The sequence below is a fragment of the Coregonus lavaretus genome (assembly GCF_964263955.1).
Source record: "Coregonus lavaretus genome assembly, chromosome: 18".
In the NCBI taxonomy this organism is placed as follows: Eukaryota; Metazoa; Chordata; class Actinopteri; order Salmoniformes; family Salmonidae; genus Coregonus; species Coregonus lavaretus.
This window is the reverse complement of record NC_140005.1, coordinates 7,736,540-7,763,700: the sequence shown is the minus strand read 5'-3', so window position 1 is coordinate 7,763,700 and position 27,161 is coordinate 7,736,540. Positions and strand designations below refer to the sequence as shown.

The window sequence follows — 27,161 nt, the reverse complement described above, 5'->3', positions numbered from 1 at the left end:
TGTGCAAATATTGCACAATCCAGGTGTGCAAAGCTCTTATGAGACTTACCCAAGAAGACTCACAGCTGTAATTGTTGCCAAAGATATTTCTAATATGTATTGACTCAGGGGGGTGAATACTTTTCTAATCAAGGTATATTAGTGTTTTTTTATTGTTTCATTCATCTTTTAAAAAACGTTAGATTTTTTCTTCCACTTTGAGATTAGAGTATTTTGTGTGGAATGTTGACCAGAAAATTACAATTAAATCCATTTTAATGTCACTTTGCAACATAATAAAATGTGAAGAAATCCGAGGGGGATGTACGCTTTCTGTGTACAGTTGAAGTCGGAAGTTTACATACACCTTAGCCAAATACATTTAAACTCAAGTTTTCACAATTCCTGACATTTAATCCTAGTAAATATTCCCTGTTTTAGGTCAGTTAGGATCACCACCACTTTATTTTAAGAATGTGAAATGTCAGAATAATAGTAGAGAGAATTATTTATTTCAGCTTTTATTCCTTTCATCACATTCCCAGTGGGTCAGAAGTTTACATACACTCAATTAGTATTTGGTAGCATTGCCTTTAAATTGTTTAACTTGGGTCAAACGTTTCGGGTAGCCTTCCACAAGCTTCCCACAATAAATTCCACAATAAATTGGGTGAATTTTGGCCCATTCCTCCTGACAGAGCTGGTGTAACTGAGTCAGGTTTGTAGACCTCCTTGCTCGCACACGCTTTTTAAGTTCTGCCCACAAATGTTCTATAGGATTGAGGTCAGGGCTTTGTGATGGCCACTCCAATACCTTAACTTTGTTGTCCTTAAGCCATTTTGCCACAACTTTTGAAGTATGCTTGGGGTCATTGTCCATTTGGAAGACCCATTTAAAACCAAGCTTTAACTTCCTGACTGATGTCTTGAGATGTTGCTTCAATATATCCACATAATTTTCCTTCCTCATGATGCCATCTATTTTGTGAAGTGCACCAGTCCCTCCTGCAGCAAAGTACCCCCACAGCATGATGCTGCCACCCACGTGCTTCACGGTTGGGATGGTGTTCTTTGGCTTGCAAGCGTCCCCCTTTTTCCTCCAAACATAACGATGGTCATTATGGCCAAACAGTTCTATTTTTGTTTCATCAAACCAGAGGACAATTCTCCAAAAAGTATGATCTTTGTCCCCATGTGCAGTTACAAACCGTAGTCTGGCTTTTTTATGGCGGTTTTGGAGCAGTGGCTTCTTCCTTGCTGAGCGGCCTTTCAGGTTATGTCGATATAGGACTCGTTTTACTGTGGATATAGATACTTTTGTACCGGTTTCCTCCAGCATCTTCACAAGGTCCTTTGCTGTTGTTCTGGGATTGATTTGCACTTTTCGCACCAAAGTACGTTCAACTCTAGGAGACAGAATTCATACTATTGTTTGTACAGATGAACGTGGTACCTTCAGGTGTTTGGAAATTGCTCCCAAGGATGAACCAGACTTGTGGAGGTCAACCATTTCTTTTCTGAGGTCTTGGCTGATTTATTTTGATTTTCCCATGATGTCAAGCAAAGAGGCACTGAGTTTGAAGGTAGGCCTTGAAATACATCCACAGGTACACCTCCAATTGACTCAAATTATGTCAATTAGCCTATCAGAAGCTTCTAAAGCCATGACATAATTTTCTGGAATTTTCCAAGCTTTTTAAAGGCACAGTAAACTTAGTGTATGTAAACGTCTGTCCCACTGGAATTGTGATACAGTGAATTATAAGTGAAATAATCTGTCTGTAAACAATTGTTGGAAAAATTACTTGTGTCATGCACAAAGTAGATGTCCTAACCGACTTGCCAAAACTATAGTTTGTTAACAAGACATTTGTGGTGTGGTTGAAAAACGAGTTTTAAGTGTGTGTAAACTTCCGACTTCAACTGTACATGAATATACACCACTGTCAGATTTGTCGTAAAGGAGAAGACTAGCAACTTAACAGAATTAAGGCAAATGTACTTACTAGTTGATGGGTATTCATGAATTCAAGCAACAGCATTGAATTCATTATCTTTTCAAATTTGGGCATTAAAAACTTCTTAGTGGAGACATTGGGTGCTTTGGGCCAAATTCCTACATATAATATCCATACAAAATATAACTCGCCTGGATACATGGAATATTGGACACCCTGCTGTGTAACCTTTTAAATCATTTATCTCTTGTCAACGTCTGCTCTGTGGGGGTACTTTCCTGCCAATCATATTGTAAATATATTCCTTTATATTGTTAGTATTATTGGCAGGAAAATACCCCATACATCGCCAACAACTTTACAGTTGTTGTATTTACATAAATACTATGTCTTTGATATTGTGTTACTACTAACAGTATATTTATTTTAAAGCTGCCTTTGATTCATCTAATTCCAATACATGCCACATTTATTTTTTTCAGACTTGTTCCTCCTAAGTATCAATATGCATGTAAATTGAGTGAGAGGAATAAACCATTATTTCTGTAGTGCCTCCCCAATGTTCAGGAGCTAACCATGAGTTGCTGCCTGGAAGAAATCAGGCCATTCATTTATGCATAACTAACATGCAGTTTGTCAATGAGAAAGTTCTGAATGGCAATGGGTTTAGTCAGTCTGTTGCCCAAATGAATGGGACGCGTTATGCTTGGTAATAAAGGATGCAAATGTGTTTGGTACTAAATGGCATGTTTTACAGACATACTTCAAATGCTAATAGCGTAGGGATGTAGCTCAGTTGGTAGAGCATGGCGTTTGCAACGCCAGGATTGTGGGTTCGATTCCCATGGGGGGAATAATGTATGCACTAACTGTAAGTCGCTCTGGATAAGAGCGTCTGCTAAATGACTAAAATGTAAATGTAAAATGTAGTATAGTTACTGCATCAATACTGTCATTGTTAAGGAATGATTTGGTCTTACTTTGAGCTCAATGGCTGTCTGAGAGACTAAGGGATGATTTGTCTAACTTTGAGCTGAATGGCTGTCTGAGAGACTAAGGGATGATTTGTCCTACTTTGAGCTGAATGGCTGTCTGAGAGACTAAGGGATGATTTGTCCTACTTTGAGCTGAATGGCTGTCTGTGAGACTAAGGGATGATTTGTCTTACTTTGAGCTGAATGGCTGTCTGAGAGACTAAGGGATGATTTGTCTTACTTTGAGCTGAATGGCTGTCTGAGAGACTAAGGGATGATTTGTCTTACTTTGAGCTGAATGGCTGTCTGAGAGACTAAGTGATGATTTGTCTTACTTTGAGCTGAATGGCTGTCTGAGAGACTAAGGGATGATTTGTCTTACTTTGAGCTGAATGGCTGTCTGAGAGACTAAGGGATGATTTGTCTTACTTTGAGCTGAATGGCTGTCTGAGAGACTAAGGGATGATTTGTCTTACTTTGAGCTGAATGGCTGTCTGAGAGACTAAGGGATGATTTGTCTTACTTTGAGCTGAATGGCTGTCTGAGAGACTAAGGGATGATTTGTCTTACTTTGAGCTGAATGGCTGTCTGAGAGACTAAGGGATGATTTGTCTTACTTTGAGCTGAATGGCTGTCTGAGAGACTAAGGGATGATTTGTCCTACTTTGAGCTGAATGGCTGTCTGAGAGACTAAGGGATGATTTGTCCTACTTTGAGCTGAATGGCTGTCTGAGAGACTAAGGGATGATTTGTCCTACTTTGAGCTGAATGGCTGTCTGAGAGACTAAGTGATGATTTGTCTTACTTTGAGCTGAATGGCTGTCTGAGAGACTAAGGGATGATTTGTCTTACTTTGAGCTGAATGGCTGTCTGAGAGACTAAGGGATGATTTGTCTTACTTTGAGCTGAATGGCTGTCTGAGAGACTAAGGGATGATTTGTCTTACTTTGAGCTGAATGGCTGTCTGAGAGACTAAAGGATGATTTGTCTTACTTTGAGCTGAATGGCTGTCTGAGAGACTAAGGGATGATTTGTCTTACTTTGAGCTGAATGGCTGTCTGAGAGACTAAAGGATGATTTGTCTTACTTTGAGCTGAATGGCTGTCTGAGAGACTAAGGGATGATTTGTCTTACTTTGAGCTGAATGGCTGTCTGAGAGACTAAAGGATGATTTGTCTTACTTTGAGCTGAATGGCTGTCTGAGAGACTAAGGGATGATTTGTCTTACTTTGAGCTGAATGGCTGTCTGAGAGACTAAGGGATGATTTGTCCTACTTTGAGCTGAATGGCTGTCTGAGAGACTAAAGGATGATATACTGTAGGAAACGGTACGGAACTCTAGTGGCTGGTCTCCCTGACAACTACACCGTATCATGACATAAACAAACAGCCAAAACAACAACAACAGCTGTGTAGCTTCTCATACCGCTTGAAACGTGCCTTCGCCGGACTACAAAAACATCTCACGATCCACGCCAACTGTGTGTTTGCCACAGGAAACATGGAGACGTACATAATCACCATGCATAAGAGGAGAAGCTGTGGGTAACACTACTTCAAGCCGACCGGTATAATGCTTTATTACTTGTTGTAAGCACGTATGAGCTTTCATGTCTTATTAAAAGGTTTACAGTATGTTAAGTCCTTTTATGAAACACATTTTCAACTGGTTCAAAATTGCTGTTATTTAGTCATTGAGATAATATTAAGAATTTCTAAGGGGGTCATGCGTGCTTATGACAAGTCTTACAATGCATTATAACCGCATCATAATCCATGATAACCGCATCATAATGCATTTATAACCGCATCATAATGCATTATACTTGTCAGGTCGAAGTGTACCGAGCGGTTCAGTTCAGGAGGGTGCCGTACAGCTGGGCCTTGGTCAGACTGTCTTTCCTGCTCAGTCCTGTTCCTGTGCTTCCAAATTTTTGGTATTGTTGGGAACTCTTTTTGGGAAGAGCCGGGCTCGGGCTGGGCCTCATTCTCTCCCGCTGGTAGTGCTGCAGACTGGAGGCTTCAAGGGAGCTTTGGTGGTGTAAGGACTCGGCTGAGCTGTTGGGGCTCACATCCACGTATTCCTTGTTCATGCTCCCCCCTACCGCTCCAGCCGCCCCGCTCTCCTTGTCCTTCAAGCTCCCTGAGAGGAACTGCAGGCTGTACTCTGAGTCCTGGCTGTCTACCTTGGCTCTGTACATGGGCGGAGGATTGTCCGGCTTGCCCCGCAGGCCCAGGCTGGGGTGTTTGGGACTGGGACTGGGGCTGGGTGAGAGGCCAACACCGGCGGCAGCAGCCAAGCACTGGTCCAGCACGTGGCTGTGGAGGAAGACGTTGTCGTCCCCCTCCTGGAAGCTGCTGTAGAGAGGCCCCAGTTTAATCTTGGCCGGGCCCATGGCAAAGTGCTGCTCGGAGAAGCTGTAAGGAGACACGCGGCCCGGGTTGCGGTTGAAGGAGTACGAGTTGATGTCCTCTACGCTCAGCTGCCTCCAGCGTCCAGTCAGTTCCTCCTCGGTGGGGACACCCATGCTGCCAATGCTGGCCTGACTGTCGGAGCGCTCCGCACCCCGGGGTCCTCCTCCTCCCTGGGCCGAGCCCACACTGTGTGACGACGTGACGAGCGGCGAGTGGTACGGCTCACTGTAGCTGCAGGATGCTGTGCGCTCATATGCCGGTGAAGAGCCACCGCTGCCTTTCGCCGGGTTGGGGGAAGGCGGCATTGCCATGTGCTGGAAGCTGTGGGACTTGGGGAAGACGCTGGTGCCAGGAGGGCTGTCCTTCTCATAGGACGAGGTGCTCTTTCGCTCGCCGTAACCCCCATCCCGCCAGTCCATGTAGAGCGCCTGGTGGGAGGAGGACATGGTGCTGCTGGGGCCACCGCCGCAGCCTTCCCCACCCTTCTCATCCTCCGACGCCTGGCTGAAGCTGGAGTAGGAGCTAGAGGCCCGCAAGGAGCCCACGGCAAACTCTCCATGGAAGGAGGGTGCCCCGTGATGGGAGAAGTTACCCGAATGGAAGGCCTCCTCCTCGGGGTTGGAATCTGTGGAGTTCTGGGCCTGGAGGAGGAGACCCATGGGGCGGCCATGGACGTCCACGCTCTGTCTGCGCTCCTGCCAGCGCTCAGGGCAGTACAGGGCTGTGTCGCTGCAGTACAGGTCCGATGTCCGGTAAGCGGTGCGGCGCTGGAGGCTTTCGGTGCCGCCGCCCACGCTAGTGTGCACAAAGTTATGGTCATGGCCCTCATCCTCCAGTGGCTTGGGGCTGGGTGAACGGGTGTTGGGGCAGCTGCTGCCTGGCTCCGGCTTCTCTAGCACTTTGGCGATGACGGCAGTGGGCACAGCATCGGAGTAGGGCGAGTGGCACAGTGCCATGGTGACGCCGTGGCCTTGCTTCTCAATGTGGGAGCTCACCCGCTCCTGGAAGTCAATGGGCAGCTGGAGAGAGAGAAATAGAAAGGGACGGTGAGGAGAAATATTAAAAGAGAGAAAGGACATGGACAGACAAATAAATGAGAGTTCATTGAATATAAATTGATTCAGAAATTACAGCAATAAATGACAGAAAGGAGGACTACTACTCTAACAAAGTAATGTTTCAGAGATTTTTCCAGCAAAACTTTCTCTACAACAAGCATTCCCTATTTAGACCATGCTGTCTGACAACCACTATCATATCTCCCCATACATATTCACAAACTTGCCATTATGGAATGCTCGCCACATCTGCACAGCTTTTTATCAATTCTGTTCCCTAGGCTCCAATCTAGAGTTTGAGTTTAGAAAATTAATTTATTCTCGTGTGTTTACTCAGTCCAGCTCGGAGACCCGGTGGGACTTTCACTACACTGCCCTCTCTAATGAATTTGTCAGAAATTTGCTGACCACAACCCCTCCGCTCCTGTGCTTTGGCTAGGAGCTTTTCTTCTAATTCCTCAGTCGTTTACTTCACTGAGTTTTAGGTTACATCCATCAGCATGAATACGGGTACATCAATAAACACACACACACACACACAGATACACATGTGCACACACGCGCGCGCGCACACACACACACACACACACACACACACACACACACACACACACACACACACACACGCACACACACACACACACACACACAACTCCCCCCTCTGCTAACAGTACATACAACTTCCCTTGTCTTTATTGGACAGCCACAAGAAGAACAAAAGTCCTGTAAATTATAGGCTGGTCTTCCTTCTATTTTTCTCTTGAGTTATTAATAGCATAGGGGGTCAGTGAGAAATGGAGATAGATTCTGTGGGGGTCTCTCTCTTCTCTTCCCTGCTCTCTGTGTCTCCTCTCCCCTGCTCTCCGTGTCTCCTCTCTGTGTCTCCTCTCTGTGTCTCCTCTCCCCTCCTCTCTGTGTCTCCTCTCTGTGTCTCCTCTCCCCTCCTCTCTGTGTCTCCTCTCTGTGTCTCCTCTCCCCTCCTCTCTGTGTCTTCTCTCCCCCTCCTCTCTGTGTCTCCTCTCCCCTGCTCTCTGTGTCTCCTCTCCCCCTCCTCTCTGTGTCTCCTCTCCCCCTCCTCTCTGTGTCTCCTCTCCCCCGCTCTCCATGTCTCCTCTCTGTGTCTCCTCTCTGTGTCTCCTCTCCCCCTCCTCTCTGTCTCCTCTCTCCCGCTCTCTGTGTCTCCTCTCTCCCGCTCTCTGTGTCTCCTCTCCCCCGCTCTCCGTGTCTCCTCTCTGTGTCTCCTCTCTGTGTCTCCTCTCCCCCTCCTCTCTGTGTCTCCTCTCTGTGTCTCCTCTCACCCTCCTCTCTGTGTCTCCTCTCCCCTGCTCTCTGTGTCTCCTCTCTGTGTCTCCTCTCTGTGTCTCCTCTCCTCCTGCTCTCTGTGTCTCCTCTCCCCCGCTCTCTGTGTCTCCTCTCTCCCGCTCTCTGTGTCTCCTCTCCCCCGCTCTCCGTGTCTCCTCTCTGTGTCTCCTCTCCCCCTCCTCTCTGTGTCTCCTCTCCCCCTCCTCTCTGTGTCTCCTCTCCCCATGCTCTCTGTGTCTCCTCTCTGTGTCTCCTCTCTGTGTCTCCTCTCCCCCTCCTCTCTGTGTCTCCTCTCTGTGTCTCCTCTCCCCCTCCTCTCTGTGTCTCCTCTCTCCCGCTCTCTGTGTCTCCTCTCCCCTGCTCTCTGTGTCTCCTCTCTGTGTCTCCTCTCCCCCTCCTCTCTGTGTCTCCTCTCCCCTGCTCTCTGTGTCTCCTCTCTCCCGCTCTCTGTGTCTCCTCTCCCCTGCTCTCTGTGTCTCCTCTCTCCCACTCTCTGTGTCTCCTCTCCCCGCTCTCTGTGTCTCCTCTCTGTGTCTTCTCTCCCCCTGCTCTCTGTGTCTCCTCTCCCCTGCTCTCTGTCTCCTCTCCCCCTCCTCTCTGTGTCTCCTCTCCCCTGCTCTCTGTGTCTCCTCCCCCCCGCTCTCTGTGTCTCCTCTCCCCTGCTCTCTGTGGCTCCTCTCTTCCTGCTCTCTGTGTCTCCTCTCCCCTCCTCTCTGTCTCCTCTCCCCCTCCTCTCTGTGTCTCCTCTCCTCCTGCTCTCTGTGTCTCCTCTCCCCTCCTCTCTGTGTCTCCTCTCCCCCTCCTCTCTGTCTCCTCTCCCCCTCCTCTCTGTGTCTCCTCTCCCCCTCCTCTCTGTGTCTCCTCTCCCCTCCTCTCTGTGTCTCCTCTCCCCTCCTCTCTGTGTCTCCTCTCCCCCTCCTCTCTGTGTCCCCTCTCCCCTCCTCTCTGTGTCTCCTCTCCCCCTCCTCTCTGTGTCTCCTCTCCCCTCCTCTCTGTGTCTCCTCTCCCCCTCCTCTCTGTGTCTCCTCTCCCCCTCCTCTCTGTGTCTCCTCTCCCCCTCCTCTCTGTGTCTCCTCTCCCCTCCTCTCTGTGTCTCCTCTCCCCCTCCCCTCTGTGTCTCCTCTCCTCCTGCTCTCTGTCTCTCCTCTCCTCCTCCTCTCTGTGTCTCCTCTCCCCCGCTCTCTGTGTCTCCTCTCCCCCTCCTCTCTGTGTCTCCTCTCCCCTCCTCTCTGTGTCTCCTCCTCCTCTCCCCCTCCTCTCCCCCTCCTCTCTGTGTCTCCTCTCCTCCGCCCGCTCTTCCCTCCACTATCAAACACACAGCTACAGGTCTCCAGCAAAAACACATGGCGTGTTCAGCAACTTTCCTGAGGGGCTCCGCTGCACACCGATCAATTTATCTGGCTGGTAATTAGCAGAGTTAAGTCCCAATGAAAATCATACAGCATCCCTTTGATCGCACTCAGCTATATTCACCACTGTTTTTTTTAACGGATTCGTCAATGCTCTGGAATTGGTCATTGACATTCGTTACTTGTGCCGGGTCTCACTTTCAGTCGACTCGGAGGGATGTGCTTTCAAAAGCCAATCACTGTTATTTCATTGGAGTATGATTATGGAGAGCTGAATGAGTCAATCGATAACAACCGCTGTGACCCTGGTATCTTGCTGTATTTCAATAACTCCTTCAATTTCATACCGTAGCTGCATTGCTACTTGGCCCATATATGCATGACATTACGTTGAAAAAATAGTCCCACGTCTGTGAGGCATTCTTAAGAGGAATTATGAGGATTTTCTCTCATACCTCACTTCCTACTCCCCTTTGTGTGGACTAGATGTTGTTGGAGTCCATTGGTCCTCTGTTGTACTCAGTTGTATGGTCAAATCAACAGGGGGATAATGAAGTGGCCATCAAGAGCCTGACAGAACAGCACTTGAGACAGGGCTGTTTGTTATCGTGAGTGAGTGGAGAGCAGAGCAGAACTCACCTCAGATAGTTTGTGGGCTCTGTGGTGTGACTTGGAACATTGAAGGAGCTGTGCTGCCAGGTTACAGTCCTTCCTGTACAGGTCCTGGCATGGGAAAGATAAACACTGTTGTTGAGTCATAGGTTGGGGTGCCATTCAGACTTAAGAACAGTATTAATTGTAATGGGAGTAACTGACCTAAATCTATTTCAAATAGGTTACTACAATAATTACTTTGCAGTTCTATTAAATATACAAATACACGTAAATTCCATGTAATTCCATGGTATTTGTGCATCAGAGTAGAATGGGACCAAACAGTCATTTCAGCATGTGGCGTTCGCATACACACCAATGCTTGACAAACAAAAAAGAACGCCCCCAAAAATTATATTACAAATTGATTACTAGCCTAGATCTGTTTTTCTCTCCCTCAAGCCTCTTCTGACAACCCCAAAAGTTGACTTCCATTTCAAGTTTTGAGGGTCTCACAAGGCAAGCCTCCACTTAGGAAGAACACGATCAAAGGAACAAACACAACATCAGTCACGGAACAAATCCATCCGCACAGGAAAATAGTGCTCGTTTTTCCGATCAGGCCCCTATTGATTTGAGGGTGACTACTGTACCTCTTACACTTTAAAGAATGAAGAAGTCGTGATGATGACAATGTACTATGAGATTTTTATGTTCATGTTAGAGGTGGCACGGGTGGCAAAGGCCATCACCAGGCATTGGTCTAATTGGGTGTGTAGTTGTTTCAGTGGATCACTTCAAAAAACCTCATGAAGTAAGGATTTTGTGCAACAGCTGGCTGGTATACTCACATTGTCCTCTCTGAGATTTTCAATGGTGATCTTGGCCTCCATGAGGTGATTGTTGAGGACGATGATCTCTCGACTCAGCACCCTTTTCTCGTCTTCATGGTGCTGGGACTAAAGCAGAGAGGAGAGGTGGAAAGAGGAGAGAAAGAGAGGAGATGAGGAATTGAGAGACCAGGAAGAGGGAGAAGAGGAAGAGAAAGGAAGAGAAAGGAAAAGGAAAGCAGGAGAAAGTAAAGGAGAGAAGAAGAGGAGAGCAGCCAGCCAGTCAGTGTTCACGCTCTTTCTCTGCCAGTAGCAGGTCATAATTAAAGGAAGATTACATTGGCCAGTGCCAATATCAAATCAATTACTCTGCCAGGGTGAGAGAAAGTAGCAATCATAGAGTCCTGAGAAATTAAAGCTTCTTGTGTTGCGATTGTCATTTTTTGACACCGAAACCTGACACCTTAGTATTTCCTGTGATTTAGCCTCAAACAATAAACGGTGACTAGATGCTTTCTTCAATCACCCAATAATTGTCAACCTCCTGTTGTGTGGCAGGATTGACAAAGGATGCATCATCGAGTCCCCAACGCACAATAGTCACGATTGTTTTGGAATACAGGGTGGGAGATCAATTAAATAGAAGTCAATTAATGTCAATTTAAGCAATAGGTTGGCATTGATATCCAAAACCATTCTGTAAGCCTCTTATTAATCAGCTCTAGCACGTTGCTTTGGCGGTCTCATTCATTCCTATGACGTTCCACATTGTAATCATATTTCACTCTGGTTGGTCTTTGGCAGTCTCATTCATTCCTATGACGTTCCACATTGTAATCATATTTCACTCTGGTTGGTCTTTGGCGGTCTCATTCATTCCTATGACGTTCCACATTGTAATCATATTTCACTCTGGTTGGTCTTTGGTAGTCTCATTCATTCCGATGACGTTCCACATTGTAATCATATTTCACTCTGGTTGGTCTTTGGTAGTCTCATTCAGAACTTAACACCAGAACGGCTAAAGCAGTTCATTTTGACTGCTCATGATTATTTATTTTGTACTTGATTAATACTTTGTATTTTTTTTGTCATGCCCCCTCTGTCCTTGACTTTTCCTAAATAAGTCTATACAACACACTGTCGGTGTTAGAATCTTAATATCACAAACAGAACCGGAGTTATAACCAGTTTTAGGAGGGAATGTCATTTTTTAAATGGTTTTCCCCCGTTCCCCCTCCTTCTCCCGACAGCAGGGCCTGCTCCGCTCATTCTTCTGACAGTTGAAAGTGAAGTGTCCAGCTAATAATATCCCAGATATTTGCCTCGAAAGTGAACATAAACTATACCGAAACTAATTTCACACATATAACAACAGATTAAATCAATTAAGTATGATGGGGAGAATGGTGAGTTAATGAGCGAGGGGAAGCGAACGATGCCTAATTATGTAATCACCAATTGTGAATGAAGAACAGGGCGGGCCATTCTATTGTATTGATCCATTCTAATTATAATCATAAATGGTATGTACCCTATATCAGTCCACCGAATCAAAGCAGTCTTAACAGTCTACTCCGGCCTACTTGGAGTAGGCTACACAGTGGGAGTGTGCATAATTGTACATGCTGAACGGCTTTCAATATCTGGGAAAATATCCACATCGGGCAGCAGGTGATCGAGTGTCGGAGAATACAGTGATGAAGCTTGTGGAACCTTAGGTTGGCAAGGGGAGAAATATCACCATGTCTTCACTTCACTGTCAATGGCGGACAAGTTGCTTGCAAAAAGAAAGAAAACAAGTCTGCCGGCACCATGAACAAAATGAGATGGGAGCTCCCTCCCTCTGCGCAAAATAAGGCACCTTCACAGCCGTTGCAACAGTGCTGAAGAATGACAAGACGACTGGGACACAATAATGAGAAAATTGGAGACATAAGCACTACAACCAAACAAAGGTGTGTCAGTGTGCCAAGTGAAAGTTAAGAAAATTATGTCATCTGTTAGGACAAGGGATAACAGCTACACAGAACAAAAATGTAAACGCAACATGCAAAGAGTTAGAGTTCATATAAGGAAATCAGTCAATTTAAATAAATTCATTAGGGCCTAATCTATGGATTTCACATGACTGGGAATACAGATATGCATCTGTTGGTAGGGGCGTGGATCAGAAAACCAGTCAGTATCTGGTGTGACCACCATTTGCCTCATGCATCGCGACACATCTCCTTCACATAAAGTTGATCAGGCTTTTGATTGTGGCCTATGGAATGTTGTTACACTCCTCTTCAATGGCTATGCGAAGTTGCTGGATATTGGCGGGAACTGGAACACGCTGTTGTACACGTCAATCCAGAGCATCCCAAACATGCTTAATGGGTGACGTGTCTGGTGAGTATGCAGGCCATGGAAGAACTGGGACATTTTCAGCTTCCAGGAATTGTGTAGAGGTCCTTGCGACATGGGGCCGTGCATTATCATGCTGAAACATGAGGTGATGGTGGCGGATAAATGGCACAAAAATGGGCCTCAGGATCTCGTCATGGTATCTCTGTGCATTCAAATTGCCATCGATAAAATGTAATTGTGTTCATTGTCCGTAGCTTATGTCTGCCCATACCATAACCCCACCGTCACCATGGGGCACTCTGTTCACAACGTTGACATCAGCAAACCGCTCACCCACACGACGCCATCTGCCATCTGCCCGGTACTCCTCCAGCTTTCCAGAGCCATCGAAGGTGAGCATTTGCCCACTGAAGTCGTTTACGACGCCGAACTGCAGTCAGGTCAAGACCTTGGTGAGGACAACGAGCACGCAGATGAGCTTCCCTGAGACGGTTTCTGACAGTTTGTGCAGAAATTCTTCGGTTGCCCACAGTTTTATCAGCTGTCTGGGTGGCAGGTCTCAGACGATCCCGCAGGTGAAGAAGCCGGATGTGGAGGTCCTGGGCTGGTGTGGTTACATGTGGTCTGCGGTTGTGAGGCAGGTTTGACGTACTGCAAATTCTCTAAAATGGAATTGGAGGCGGCTTATGGTATAGAAATGAACATTACATTCTCTGGCAGCAGCTCTGGTGGACATTCCTGCAGTCAGCATGCCAATTGCACGCTCCCTTAAAACTTGAAACATTTGTGGCATTGTGTTGTGTGACAAAACTGCACATTTTAGAGTGGCCTTTTATTTTCCCCAGCACAAGGTGTTCCTGTGTAATTATCATTCTGTTTAATCAGCTTCTTGATATACCACCCCTGTCAGGTGGATGGATTATCTTGGCAATGGAGAAATTCTCACTAACAGGGATGTAAACAAATTTGTGCACAGAATTTGAGAGAAATATGTTTTTTGTGCGTTTGGAACATTTCTGGGATCTTTTATTTCAGCTCATGAAACATGGGACAAACACTTTACATGTTGTTTATATTTTTGTTCAGTATAAATTAAATCCAACTGATTCCGTTGCGTGAAGACGCAAACAAAAACGAGTTGTCAATAATTGACAATTTTTGACTGCTATCATATTGACCCTTATATTAATTATAATGCCATTATTACTTTTGTGCTGAGTTTCACTATTTATTAAGACCACTTGGCGCTTATAATGATGTTTAGGCTACTGATGTTTTCATAATTTGAACACGTGTCTTGACCGTGCGGCTTGGTGGTTGGGGTATTTCTGATATTATTTTGTCGTTATAAAAATAAGCTTTTACAGTGTTCCAACATCAATGCTTTCTGTTCCATAATTCTAACAAAGACACTCCACAAATAAAATGGATTGAACCCTTGAATTTTTAGTTTTTTTTAGTTTTTACATAAACTAATGAAAATGCTATTGTGTTATTTAAAATAAATTACTAATCGTATTCTGTTACCCAACCAAATTATTATTTTTGCGATAGCATATCTGAAATGTATTAACTGAATGTTGCAGTCAGAATGACTGCTCATTAGCTTGAAGGGCCCAGCAGTTCTAATGTTAATTGGGAGGAAGGATGTTTAACATGCTTTTTTACATTTTTATCACAAACTATTTTTGAGAAAATTATGATGAAATTGGCCATTTTAGGCCCTTTTTAGACCTATACATGCCTCCTGTAAGACCCTAAGATCTGTGAACCGTACATGATACAGACAACATCTTGGTGTCTGTCACGCCCTGACATAGAGTTGGCTAGTTGGTTTAGTCAGGGTGGGAATATCTATGTGTGGGAATTTCTATGTGGACATTCTATGTCATTGTATTTCTATGTTGGCCAGGTGTGGTTCCCAATCAGAGGCAGCTGTCGATCGTTGTCTCTGATTGGGGATCATACTTAGGTAGCCTGGTTGCCTACCTTAGTTGTGGGATCTTGTTTGTGTTCCTGTTTGGCTTGTTGTGTGTATAGCCCATAGGACTTCACGTTTTCGTTGTGTTTTGTTATTTTGTCAAGTGTTTATTCGTATTAATAAACATGTACGCATATCACGCTGCACCTTGGTCTGACCCGTCTCTCAACGATCGTGACAGTGTCATTATACTCCATATGGTGTTCTCTCAAATATGGAGTATGTTTAGATTCTGAAATACACATTTTCACATTCATTTATTCAAGATAAAAAATATGAATATCTCAAAACTACCCTTTTTGATTTTGCTTTTTTTTTTTTTTTTTTTACAAATTGTTTGTAACAATATACTCTTCAAACACATAACATTTCCAGAGTGGGCTCTCTTGTACTTTTAATGATATGACCCATTTTATACATAGAAATTGACATTACAGTTCATTAACCAATCACAGCCCTCCGTTAGGATTGCACTATCAGCAAGTCACCAGCAGAGGGAGTTCCCTTTGAATCCATTTTCCCATTCCCTGTGTTGTTGGTGCTCTTAAAATGTATCATACCTTCAGAATTAGCAGAGAACCCACTCTGGAAATGTGATCTACTTGTAGAGTATATTTTTTTACAAACAATATGTCTTAAAATGAACAAAATCAAAAAGGGTAGTTTTTAGATTTTAATATTAATATTTGTAGCTCTTTACACTAGTTCCCTTATATGGGTTAAAATAGCAGATTTGGACACGGATAAGTGCCTAAATTGGAAAGCAGTGGCTGTACAGTAACATGCTATACATGACGTCAGAGCTCAAGGTCTCCAGCTGTTCTGAACTTGAACACTGCGCGCAACAAGTTGCCTCCATCCCTCCAGCTAATTGGGCAACTTTTGAACATTATTTGTTGTCTGAGTGAGGGAAATACTGGAAATGAAGAGGGCTCTATGTATTTTGAAAGATGAGACGTTAAGGATTACAATAAATACCGCTTTGATGTCATACAAGTAAGCCAAATATCCGTTTGTCCAAATGTGCACTTCACATTTCCATCTAATAAAACTCACGTCATATACAGTGTCAACGTTTAGGATCACTATGATCGATGAACAGTTACAATATGACAGAGCGTCATACCCTGGGTTGTTCTGAACAGAATGAGCCTGTTTGTATAGAAATTTGGTGGGGAACACACATCTGAATGCACTAGTTGTGATTCTATTCTATGCGCACCAATATTACGATCTGCTTCTCTGAATTGCCGTGACACTGTAAGATCATATTTTGTAACTTAGCTAGCCATGTTGGCAATAGAACACGCTTTCAAATTATTCCTGCCTGACCAGATTGCGATTTATAATGGACCGTTTTTGGAACGCGTAAAGATTGTGTGAGGGTGGGGATGCAGGGCTGCGTTCCAAAGAAAACAACTTCAAGTGTGCTTGGTCTAGTTCCTCAATGGCACAGCTAAGAGAGCTTAAAATAGCACCTTACAGTTGAATACTCTTCTTTGAGTCATAAAATTGCATTGAAATTACGTAGAAACTGTGCACACTTTGGAGAGGTGTGTGGCCACTTGGAGACACCAGTTAGTCCTCTCACTCAAACCCTTGTCATTTTTTTGTCTTATGTTCCATCTACCCCAAATTGGCCATTAATATTCTTATCATGTTACTAAATGTATCCAGAGTATTTTCAGATTTTGTTATCAACAAATGCAGCGAAAAGTACTATAATCTCCAAACTGTTCCCTTTTGATTGCTACCATGGTTATGCATTTGCTTTCCATATTTCTTCTGTAAGAAACATTTGAATTTAGCCCTATCCATATAGGCCAATTCCCACGAGTGTAAGGGTTTAATGTTTAATAAATGAATGTGGAAATGTTTATTTAAGAATCAAGACATACTCCATATTTTAGAGCACACTACAAGGAGTCTTGACACCAAGATGTAGTCTGTTTCATATACAGTTCAAAGATCATAGGGTCTTACAGGAGGCATGTACTGTATCTAAAAAGGGCATAAAATGGCCACTTTCATCTTGATTTTCTAAAAATTGGTTTCATACAAATTTAAAAAGCATTTCAAACTTCCTTCCTTCCAATTAAGTTTTTATGTGAGAATTGCCAGAACAATCTGAGATACCAAAAATATTTTCTGCTCCTGCTGCCGTGGATTTACCCATATACTACTGGGATTATAGGTGAATATTGAAAAATCATATTCATACATGCAGATGTAATCTGTGACCCTCACTTGTGATATTCTTGTCAATTTGGAGCTAAATTGCTTTTTTCAGTGAGATTATTTATATACATTGCTCAAAAAAATTAAGGGAACAATTAAACAACACAATGTAACTCCAAGTCAATCACACTTCTGTGAAATCAAACTGTCCACTTAGGAAGCAACACTGATTGACATTAAATTTCACATGCTGTTGTGCAAATGGAATAGACAACAGGTGGAAATTATAGGCAATTAGCAAGAGACCCCCAATAAAGAAGTGGTTCTGCAGGTGGTGACCACAGACCACGTCTCAGTTCCTATGCTTCCTGGCTGATGTTTTGGTCACTTTTGAATGCTGGCGGTGCTTTCACTCTAGTGGTAGCATGAGACGGAGTCTACAACCCACACAAGTGGCTCAGGTAGTGCAGCTCATCCAGGATGGCACATCAGTGCGAGCTGTGGCAAGAAGGTTTGCTGTGTCTGTCAGCGTAGTGTCCAGAGCATGGAGGCGCTACCAGGAGACAGGCCAGTACATCAGGAGATGTTGAGGAGGCCGTAGGAGGGCAACAACCCAGCAGCAGGACCGCTACCTCCGCCTTTGTGCAAGGAGGAGCAGGAGGAGCACTGCCAGAGCCCTGCAAAATGACCTCCAGCAGGCCACAAATGTGCATGTGTCTGCTCAAACGGTCAGAAACAGACTCCATGAGGGTGGTATGAGGGCCCGACGTCCACAGGTGGGGGTTGTGCTTACAGCCCAACACCGTGCAGGACGTTTGGCATTTGGCAAATTCGCCACTGGCGCCCTGTGCTCTTCACAGATGTAAGCAGGTTCACACTGAGCACATGTGACAGACGTGACAGAGTCTGGAGACGCCGTGGAGAACGTTCTGCTGCCTGCAACATCCTCCAGCATGACCGGTTTGACGGTGGGTCAGTCATGGTGTGGGGTGGCATTTCTTTGGGGGGCCGCACAGCCCTCCATGTGCTCGCCAGAGGTAGCCTGACTGCCATTAGGTACCGAGATGAGATCCTCAGACCCCTTGTGAGACCATATGCTGGTGCGGTTGGCCCTGGGTTCCTCCTAATGCAAGACAATGCTAGACCTCATGTGGCTGGAGTGTGTCAGCAGTTCCTGCAAGAGGAAGGCATTGATGCTATGGACTGGCCCACCCGTTCCCCAGACCTGAATCCAATTGAGCACATCTGGGACATCATGTCTCGCTCCATCCACCAACGCCACGTTGCACCACAGACTGTCCAGGAGTTGGCGGATGCTTTAGTCCAGGTCTGGGAGGAGATCCCTCAGGAGACCATCCGCCACCTCATCAGGAGCATACCCAGGCGTTGTAGGGAGGTCATATGGGCACGTGGAGGCCACACTCACTACTGAGCCTCATTTTGACTTGTTTTAAGGACATTACATCAAAGTTGGATCAGCCTGTAGTGTGGTTTTCCACTTTAATTTTGAGGGTGACTCCAAATCCAGACCTCCATGGGTTGATAAATTTGATTTCCATTGATCATTTTTGTGTGATTTTGTTGTCAGCACATTCAACTATGTAAAGAAAAAAGTATTTAATAAGATTATTTCATTCATTCAGATCTAGGATGTGTTGTTTAAGTGTTCCCTTTATTTTTTAGAGCAGTGTATTACAATCCCAAGGGAACAATGTAAACTTGTATCTATTGACATCAGATTGACAAATGGCTCATGCACTGTCATTTTAATCAAATCTGAGTCAGCCATTCCTTGCTTAAACCGTGAGATGAGGAAACATGATGAGAATACATAACACCAACCTCACTCTTAAATGGCTATTGTATCTACATACAGATTGGCTCTGAATAGACTAAGGTAGCAACCAAACAACTTATAATGACGAGGTCACATTTTGTCCTCTCTGCTGAATAGAACGCTCCGCGGGTGACAATGAAACGAGAATTACTCCTAGATTGAGTCGTGTCCTGCTCCATTTCCTACTGTACAATATAACGATGCCAAAGGTCCCATTGACACGTATTGTGACGGACTGTTATTAGGAGCAGAAGGCAATTAGACGTTTCCCCTCACCTTCCCATCTAATCACTGCCGCCGGATTGGGCGAAGTGGTTTCCATGACAACCTTTCAAATCAGAATGGTACCCTGTTTCGCACAAACCCAATGGATATTGATTCCCCTCACAGCATGATTTAAAATTGTAATGGAATAGTAAGATGAACAAGGTTGGTTCTTAGTCTGACTTCTTGGGTTCTGTTTTCCCGTAATGATTTTCAGGGGAGAGGGTTTAATAAGTGCAAAGCTGTGTTGGGTGAGAAATATACTCGTTTGTGAGAGAGTGCGGTATCGTAATTCCCCCCTGCCATTTTGGCTGTCTGTCTCCGCTGAGCTGCTGTCTTCAGCGGACAACAAATGGAGCTTCCCCAAAGTTTTAAATGATCGATCTGTAAAATATTATCTGAAATGTCTACAAGTCCCTAAAGGAGAGGGCTGCCCGTATGTGACTTAAAGGCCATTTAATTAAAAGTGTGATGTGCTTCAACTGAACAATAGGTTTTCTTTAGCTAATTTTCCCCTTTTGGCACAATTTCAATTCTTAGGGCGAGAGACAGTATATTTTAAAGAAGTTAATATTCAGTTTGATAGCTGTTTGAGATATTTACATCAATCGATGACAAGCCCAGTTAATGGATAAGGAGTAACGCATGCTGGGTAGGTCAAATGCTGGGAAGATGAGCAAGAGGCTCGGTAAAAAAAAACGAACTGATGATTGAAGAAGATCAAGACAAACATTTCAGCAAATCATCAAATCCTCTCTGATATCTTTGGCACTTCGAGTAGCAACATCAATGAAAACCCAACTAGCATGTGCCCTTTTTGCTGAACAAAGCAGAACGATGGCTCCAATAACCCAGTCTGTTGAGCTGTGTGTTCTGTGGTGCCTCTCCCCTGGGTGTAATGAGCACTTTTCATTGAAAAGCGAATGGCACCTTCAGAAATCTGCGACTCAGAAAACAGGCACTTCTGGCATACGGGCGAGCATGGCAGAAAGGCAGCACACCCTGATGAGAACTGTTGTTAGAGATGGAGTGTCTCTGCACCGCTCACTGCAGTGCCAGTAGGGCCGGGAGCTGCCTACTTAGTCAAGGTCTAGGAAAGCACACACACACCCTCAATCAGAACAGCCTCAATTCGTCGGGGCATGGACTGTACATGGTGTCGAAAGCGTTCCACAGGGATGCTGGCCCATATTGACTCCATTGAACATTGAAGTCACTTGTTAAATCCACTTCAATCAGTGTAGATGAAGGGGAGGAGACAGGTTAATAATTATTTTTAAGGAGCACCAGCCAACTTGAGACAACTGTGGGAAACCACTGTGTGAAGTTGTCTGGATGTCTTTTGGGCGGTGGACCATTCTTGATACGCACGGAAAACTGCTGATCGTGAAAAACCCAGCAGTGTTGCAGTTGACACAAACCGGTGCGCCTGGCACCTACTACCATACCCCGTTCAAAGAAACTTAAATATTTTGTCTTGCCCATTCACCCTCTGAATGGCACACACACATTCCATGTCTCAATTGTCTCACGGCTTAAAAATCCTTCTTTAACCTGTCTCCTCCCCTGATTGAAGTGGATTTACCAAGTGACATCAATAAGGGATCATAGCTTTCACCTGGATTCACCTGGTCAGTCTATATCATGGAAAGAGCAGATGTTCTTAATGTTTTGTACACTCAGTGTATGTATGTATGTATATATATATATATATATATATATATTATATATATATATATATATAATATATATATATATAAATATATATATATATATATATATACTCTGAACAAAAATATAAATGCAACATGCAACAATTATAAAGATTTTACTGAGTTACAGTTAATATAAGGAAATCAGTCAATTTAAATGAATGTATTAGGCCCTAATCTATGGATTTCACATGACTGGGAATACAGATATGCAGCTGTGGTCACAGATACCTTAAAAAAAAAAGAGGTAGGGGCGTGGATCAGAAAACCAGTCTGTATCTGGTGTGACCACCATTTGTCTCATGCAGCGCGACACATCTCCTTCGCATAGAGTTGATTGTGGCCTGTGGAATGTTGTCCCACTCCTCTTCAATGGCTGTGCGAATTTGCTGGATATTGGCGGGAACTGGAACATGCCGTCGTACACGTCGATCCAGAGCATCCCAAACATGCTCAATGGGTGACATGTCTGGTGAGTATGCAGGCCATGGAAGAACTGGGAAATGTTCAGCTTCTAGGAAGTGTGTACAGATCCTTGCGACATGGGGCTGTGCATTACCATGCTGAAACATGAGGTGATGGTGGTGGATGAGTGGCACAACAATGGGCCTCAGGATCTCGTCACAGTATCTCAGTGCATTGAAATTGCCATCGATAAAATGCAATTGTGTTCGTTGTCCGTAGCTTACTGTATGCTTGCCCATACCATAACCCCACTGCCACCAACCCCACTGCCACCATGCTTGCCCATACCATAACCCCACTGCCACCATGGGGCACTCTGTTCACAAAGTTGACATCAGTAAACCGCTCGCCCACACAACGCCATACACGTGGTCTGCAAGAGGCCATTTGGATGTACTGCCAAACTCTCTAAAATGACATTGGAGGCAGCTTATGGTAGAGAAATTAACATTCAATTCTCTGCCAACAGCTCTAGTGGACATTCCTACAATCAGCATGCCAATTGCACACTCCCTCAAAACTTGAGACATCTGTTGCATTGTGTTGTGTGACAAAACTGCACATTTTCGAGTGGCCTTTTATTGTCCCCAGCACAAGGTGCACCTGCCTAATGATCATGCTGTTTAATCAGCTTCTTGATATGCCACACCTGTCAAATGGATGGATTATCTTGGCAAAGGAGAAATGCTTACTAACAGGGATGTAAACACATTTGTGCATAAACATTTTTGAGAAGTAAGCTTTTTGTGTGCGCATGGAATATTTCTGGGATGAAATATTTCAGCTCATGAAACATGGGACCAACACTTTACATGTTGCGTTCATATTTTTGTTCAGTATATTATAGTTTAATCATAGTGCCCAGAACCAAATGTGCATGCACTTCTAGTCTGTTATTATGAGAGACTATGTTTAGTTCCATGTAGAGCTTTAAAGGTGGTATGGTTGATGTACAGGACAGATATCTAATCTTGTTCAGTGTGCTGCTGGCTGGGTTCAGTGTGCTGCTGGCTGGGTTCAGTATGCTGTTGGCTTGGTTCAAAATCTAATTCAATCCAGTTGTATTGGTCGGGTACACATATTTTGCAGATGTTATCGCGGTTGTGGCGAATTGTTATGTATTACTGCACTATTGGAGCTAGGAACATAAATCAAATCAATTTGATTTGATTTGATTTATGTTCCTAGCTCCAACAGTGCAGTAATACATAACAATACAAAACAATGCACGCAAATCCTAAAGAAATTAAGAAATATATAAACATTAGAACGAGCAATGTCAGAGTCCGGAATATACACTCACCTGACAGTTTATTAGGTACACCATCCCGTTCACAAAAATGGATCGCGTCTACAGACATTGAGTCACGTGGCCTTGGCTTGCTATATAAAGCAGGCAGACATGCGTCGAGGCATTCAATTATTGTTTGATTGATCATTGCTGACAGGCGCGCTGGATCCAGTATCTCAGAAATGGCCACCCTCCTGGGTTTTTCACGCATGACAGTGTCTACAGTTTATCGAGAATGGTGCGACAAACAAAAAACATCCAGTCAGTCCTGTGGGTGAAAACAGCTCGTTGATCAGAGGTTGAAAGAGAATGGCAATAATCATGCAAGCTAACAGATGGGCCACAAACAGGCAAATAACGGCACAGTACAATGGAACGGAATCTCGGAACGCACAATGTTTTGATTTGATTTATTAGGATCCCCATTAGCCGACGCCAATGGCGACAGCTAGTGTTACTGGGGTCCGACACATAACGAAAAAGGAATTACAGACAAAAGACTACAATTTACAAAATGTAAAAACATTAACATTTAATGTGCGTGTGTCACACATACATGTCAGTACATACACACAACAAGTAGGTCACATGGGGGAGTGGCGTTGTGCCTTGATGTGTTGCTTTATTTGTTTTTTGAAACCAGGTTTGCTGTTCACTTGCGCTATATGCGATGGAAGGGAGTCCATGCACTCATGGCACTGTATGATACTGTACGTTTCCTTGAATTTGTTCTGGACCTGGGGACAGTGAAAAGACCCCTGGTGGCATGTCTGGTGGAGTAAGTGTGTGTGTCAGTGCTGTGTGTAAGTTGACTATGCAGACTATTTGGAATTTCCAACACATTCATGTTTCTTATAAAAACAAGAAGTGATGCAGTCTCCAGTATCTATGCTGCAATAGTCTATGTGCCGGGGGGCTTTGGTCAGTCTGTTATATCTGGTGTTATTCTCCTGTCTTATCCGGTGTCCTGTGTGAATTTAAGTATGCTCCCCAATTCTCTCTCTCTCTCTCCCTCTCTCCCTCCCATCCCGGAGGACCTGAGCCATAGGACCATGCCTCAGGACTACCTGGCCTGATGACTCCTTGCTGTCCCCAGTCCACCTGGTCGTGCTGCTGCTCCAGTTTCCACTCTTCTGCCTGCGGCTATGGAACCATGACCTGTTCTCCGGACGTGCTGCCTTATCCCAGACCTGCTGAGTTCAACTCTCTCTCCATACCGCACCTGCTATTTCAACCTCTAAATGCCCGGCTATGAAAAGCCAAGTGACATTTACTCCTAATGTACTGACCTGTTGCAACCTCTACAACCACTGTGATTATTATTTTACCCTGCTGGTCATCTATGAACGTTTGAACATTTTGGAGAAAAATCTGCCCTTAATGGCCATGTACTGTTATAATCTGCACCCGGCACAGCCAGAAGGGGACTGGCCACCCCTCAGAGCCTGGTTCCTCTCTAGGTTTCTTCCTAGGTTTCTTCCTTTCTAGGGAGTTTTTCCTAGCCACTGTGCTTCTACATCTGCATTGCTTGCTGTTTGGGGTTTTAGGCTGGGTTTCTGTATAGCACTTTGTGCTTTATAAATAAAATGTGATTGATTGATGCAGTCAGTCTTTCCTCAACTCTAAGCCAAGAGAGACTAGTATGCATAGTATTAATATTAGCCCTCTGATTACAATGAAGAGCAAGACATGCCGCTCTGTTCTGGGCCAGTTGCAGCTTAACTAGGTCTTTCTTTGCAGCACTGGACAATATGACTGGACAATAATCAAGATAAGATAAAGCTAGAGCCTGCAGGACTTGCTTTGTGGAGTGTGGTGTCAAAAAAGCAGAGCATCTCTTTATTACGAACAGACCTATCCCCATCTTTACAACAATTTAATCTATATGTTTTGACCATGACCGTTTACAATCTAAGGTAACACCAAGTAATTTAGTCTCCTCAACTTGTTCAACAGCCACACCATTCATTACCAGATTCAGCTGAGGTCTACAACTTAAGGAATTATTTGTACAAAATACAATGCTCTTAGTTTTAGAGATGTTCAGGACCAGTTTATTACTGGCCACTCATTCCAAACTGACTGCAACTCCTTGTTAAGGGTTTCAGTGACTTCATTAGCTGTGGTTGCTGACACTTATATGGTTGAATCATCAGCATACATTGACACACATGCTTTGTTTAATGCCAGTGGCGTGTCATTGGTAAATATAGAAAGAGTAGAGGGCCTAGAGAGCTGCCCTGCCATACACCACACTTTACATGTTTGACATTAGAGAAACTTCCATTAAAGAAAACCCTCTGAGTTCTATTAGATAGATAGCTCTGAATCCACAATATGGCAGAAGTTGAAAAGCCATAATAAATAGGTTTTCTCAACAACAGGTTATGGTCAATAATATCAAAGGCTGCACTGAAATCTAACAGTACAGCTCCCACAATCCTCTTATTATCAATGATCAGTCATTTGTGTCAGTGCAGTACATGTTGAGTGCCCTTCTTTATAAGCATGCTGAAAGTCTGTTATTAATTTGTTTACAGAGAAATGGCATTGTATTTGGTCAAACACCATTTTTTTCCAACAGTTTGCTAAGAGCTGTAAGCAAGCTAATAAGTCTGCTGTTAAAACCAGTAAAGGCTGCTTTACCACTCTTGGGTAGCGGAATTACTTTGGCTTCCCTCCAGGCCTGAGGACAAACACCTTTGTCTAGACTCAGATTAAAGATATGACAGATAGGAGTGGCTATAGAGTCAGCTAACATCCTCAGAGGCTTTCCATCTAAATTGTCAATGCCAGGAGGTTTGTCATTATTGATCGATAACAATTTCTCCACCTCTCCTACACTAACTTTACAAAATTCAGACTTACAATGCTTTTCTTTCATTATTTGTTTTTTTATGCATTAATACGATTGCTCACTGTTCGTTGTTGACATTTCCTGCCTAGGTTTGCCCACTTTGCCAATGAAGTAATCATTAAAATAATTGGCAACATGAAATTGTTTTGTGATGAATAAGCCATCTGATTCTATGAAAGATGGAGTTGAATTTGTCTTTCAGCCCATAATTTCATTTAAAGTCCCCTCATTCTTTATATCCTTGATGTTGGCTTCATAATACAGTTTCTTCCTCTTTTTGTGTTAACATGATTTCTCAATTTGCAGTAAGTCAGCCAGCCAGATGTGCAGCCAGACTTATTAGCCACTCCTTTTGTCCCATCTCTTTCAACCATACAGTTTTTCAATTCCTCATCAATCCATGGAGCCTTAACAGTTCTAACAGTCAGTTTCTTAATCATCAGACTCTTTTGTAACTTTGGCTTTCCCTGATATACAGTGAGGGGAAAAGGTATTTAATCCCCTGCTGATTTTGTACGTTTGCCCACTGACAAAGACATGATCAGTCTATAATTTTAATGGTAGGTTTATTTGAACAGTGAGAGACAGAATAACAACAACAAAATCCAGAAAGACGCATGTCAAAAATGTTATCAATTGATTTGCATTTTAATGAGGGAAATAAGTATTTGACCCCTCTGCAAAACATGACTTAGTACTTGGTGGCAAAACCCTTGTTGGCAATCACAGAGGTCAGACGTTTCTTGTAGTTGGCCACCAGGTTTGCACACATCTCAGGAAGGATTTTGTTCCACTCCTCTTTGCAGATCTTCTCCAAGTCATTAAGGTTTCGAGGCTGACGTTTGGCAAGTCGAACCTTCAGCTCCCTCCACAGATTTTCTATGGGATTAAGGTCTGGAGACTGGCTAGGCCACTCCAGGACCTTGATGTGTTTCTTCTTGAGCCACTCCTTTGCTGGAATACCCATCCACGACCCATTTTCAATGCCCTGGCTGAGGGAAGGAGGTTCTCACCCAAGATTTGACAGTATATGGCCCCGTCCATCGTCCCTTTGATGCGGTGAAGTTGTCCTGTCCTCTTAGCAGAAAAACACCCCCAAAGCATAATGTTTCCAGTTTCCGGTGGGGATGGTGTTCTTGGGGGCATAGGCAGCATTCTTCCTCCTCCAAACACAGCGAGTTGAGTTGATGCCAAAGAGCTCGATTTTGGTCTCATCTGACCACAACACTTTCACCCAGTTCTCCTCTGAATCATTCAGATGTTCATTGGCAAACTTCAGACGGCCCTGTATATGTGCTTTCTTGAGCAGGGGGACCTTGCGGGCGCTGCAGGATTTCAGTCCTTCATGGCGCAGTGTGTTACCAATTGTTTTCTTGGTGACTATGGTCCCAGCTGCCTTGAGATCATTGACAAGATCCTCCTGTGTAGTTCTTGGCTGATTCCTCACCGTTCTCATGATCATTGCAACTCCACGAGGTGAGATCTTGCATGGAGGCCCAGGCCGAGAGATATTGACAGTTATTTTGTGTTTCTTCCATTTGCGAATAATCGCACCAACTGTTGTCACCTTCTCACCAAGCTGCTTGGCAATGGTCTTGTAGCCCATTCCAGCCTTGTGTAGGTCTACAATCTTGTCCCTGACATCCTTGGAGAGCTCTTTGGTCTTGGCCATGGTGGAGAGTTTGGAATCTGATTGATTGATTGCTTCTGTGGACAGGTGTCTTTTATACAGGTAACAAACTGAGATTAGGAGCACTCCCTTTAA

General features: G+C 44.2%; 1 protein-coding gene across 1 annotated transcript in view; it reads right to left on the bottom strand.

Annotated features, from left to right (window-relative positions):
- Positions 1-4,764: 4,764 nt before the first annotated feature.
- Positions 4,765-27,161, bottom strand: part of LOC311145457 (brain-enriched guanylate kinase-associated protein-like) — a gene marked incomplete at both ends in the record, with an annotated part of 56,778 nt that continues 34,381 nt past the window's right edge. Inside the window, 3 exons of the mRNA XM_084181700.1 lie at positions 4,765-6,345; positions 9,675-9,758; positions 10,481-10,588. Coding sequence (XP_084037826.1) covers positions 4,765-6,345; positions 9,675-9,758; positions 10,481-10,588 — 1,773 coding nt within the window. The remainder of the gene's footprint in view (positions 6,346-9,674; positions 9,759-10,480; positions 10,589-27,161) is intronic.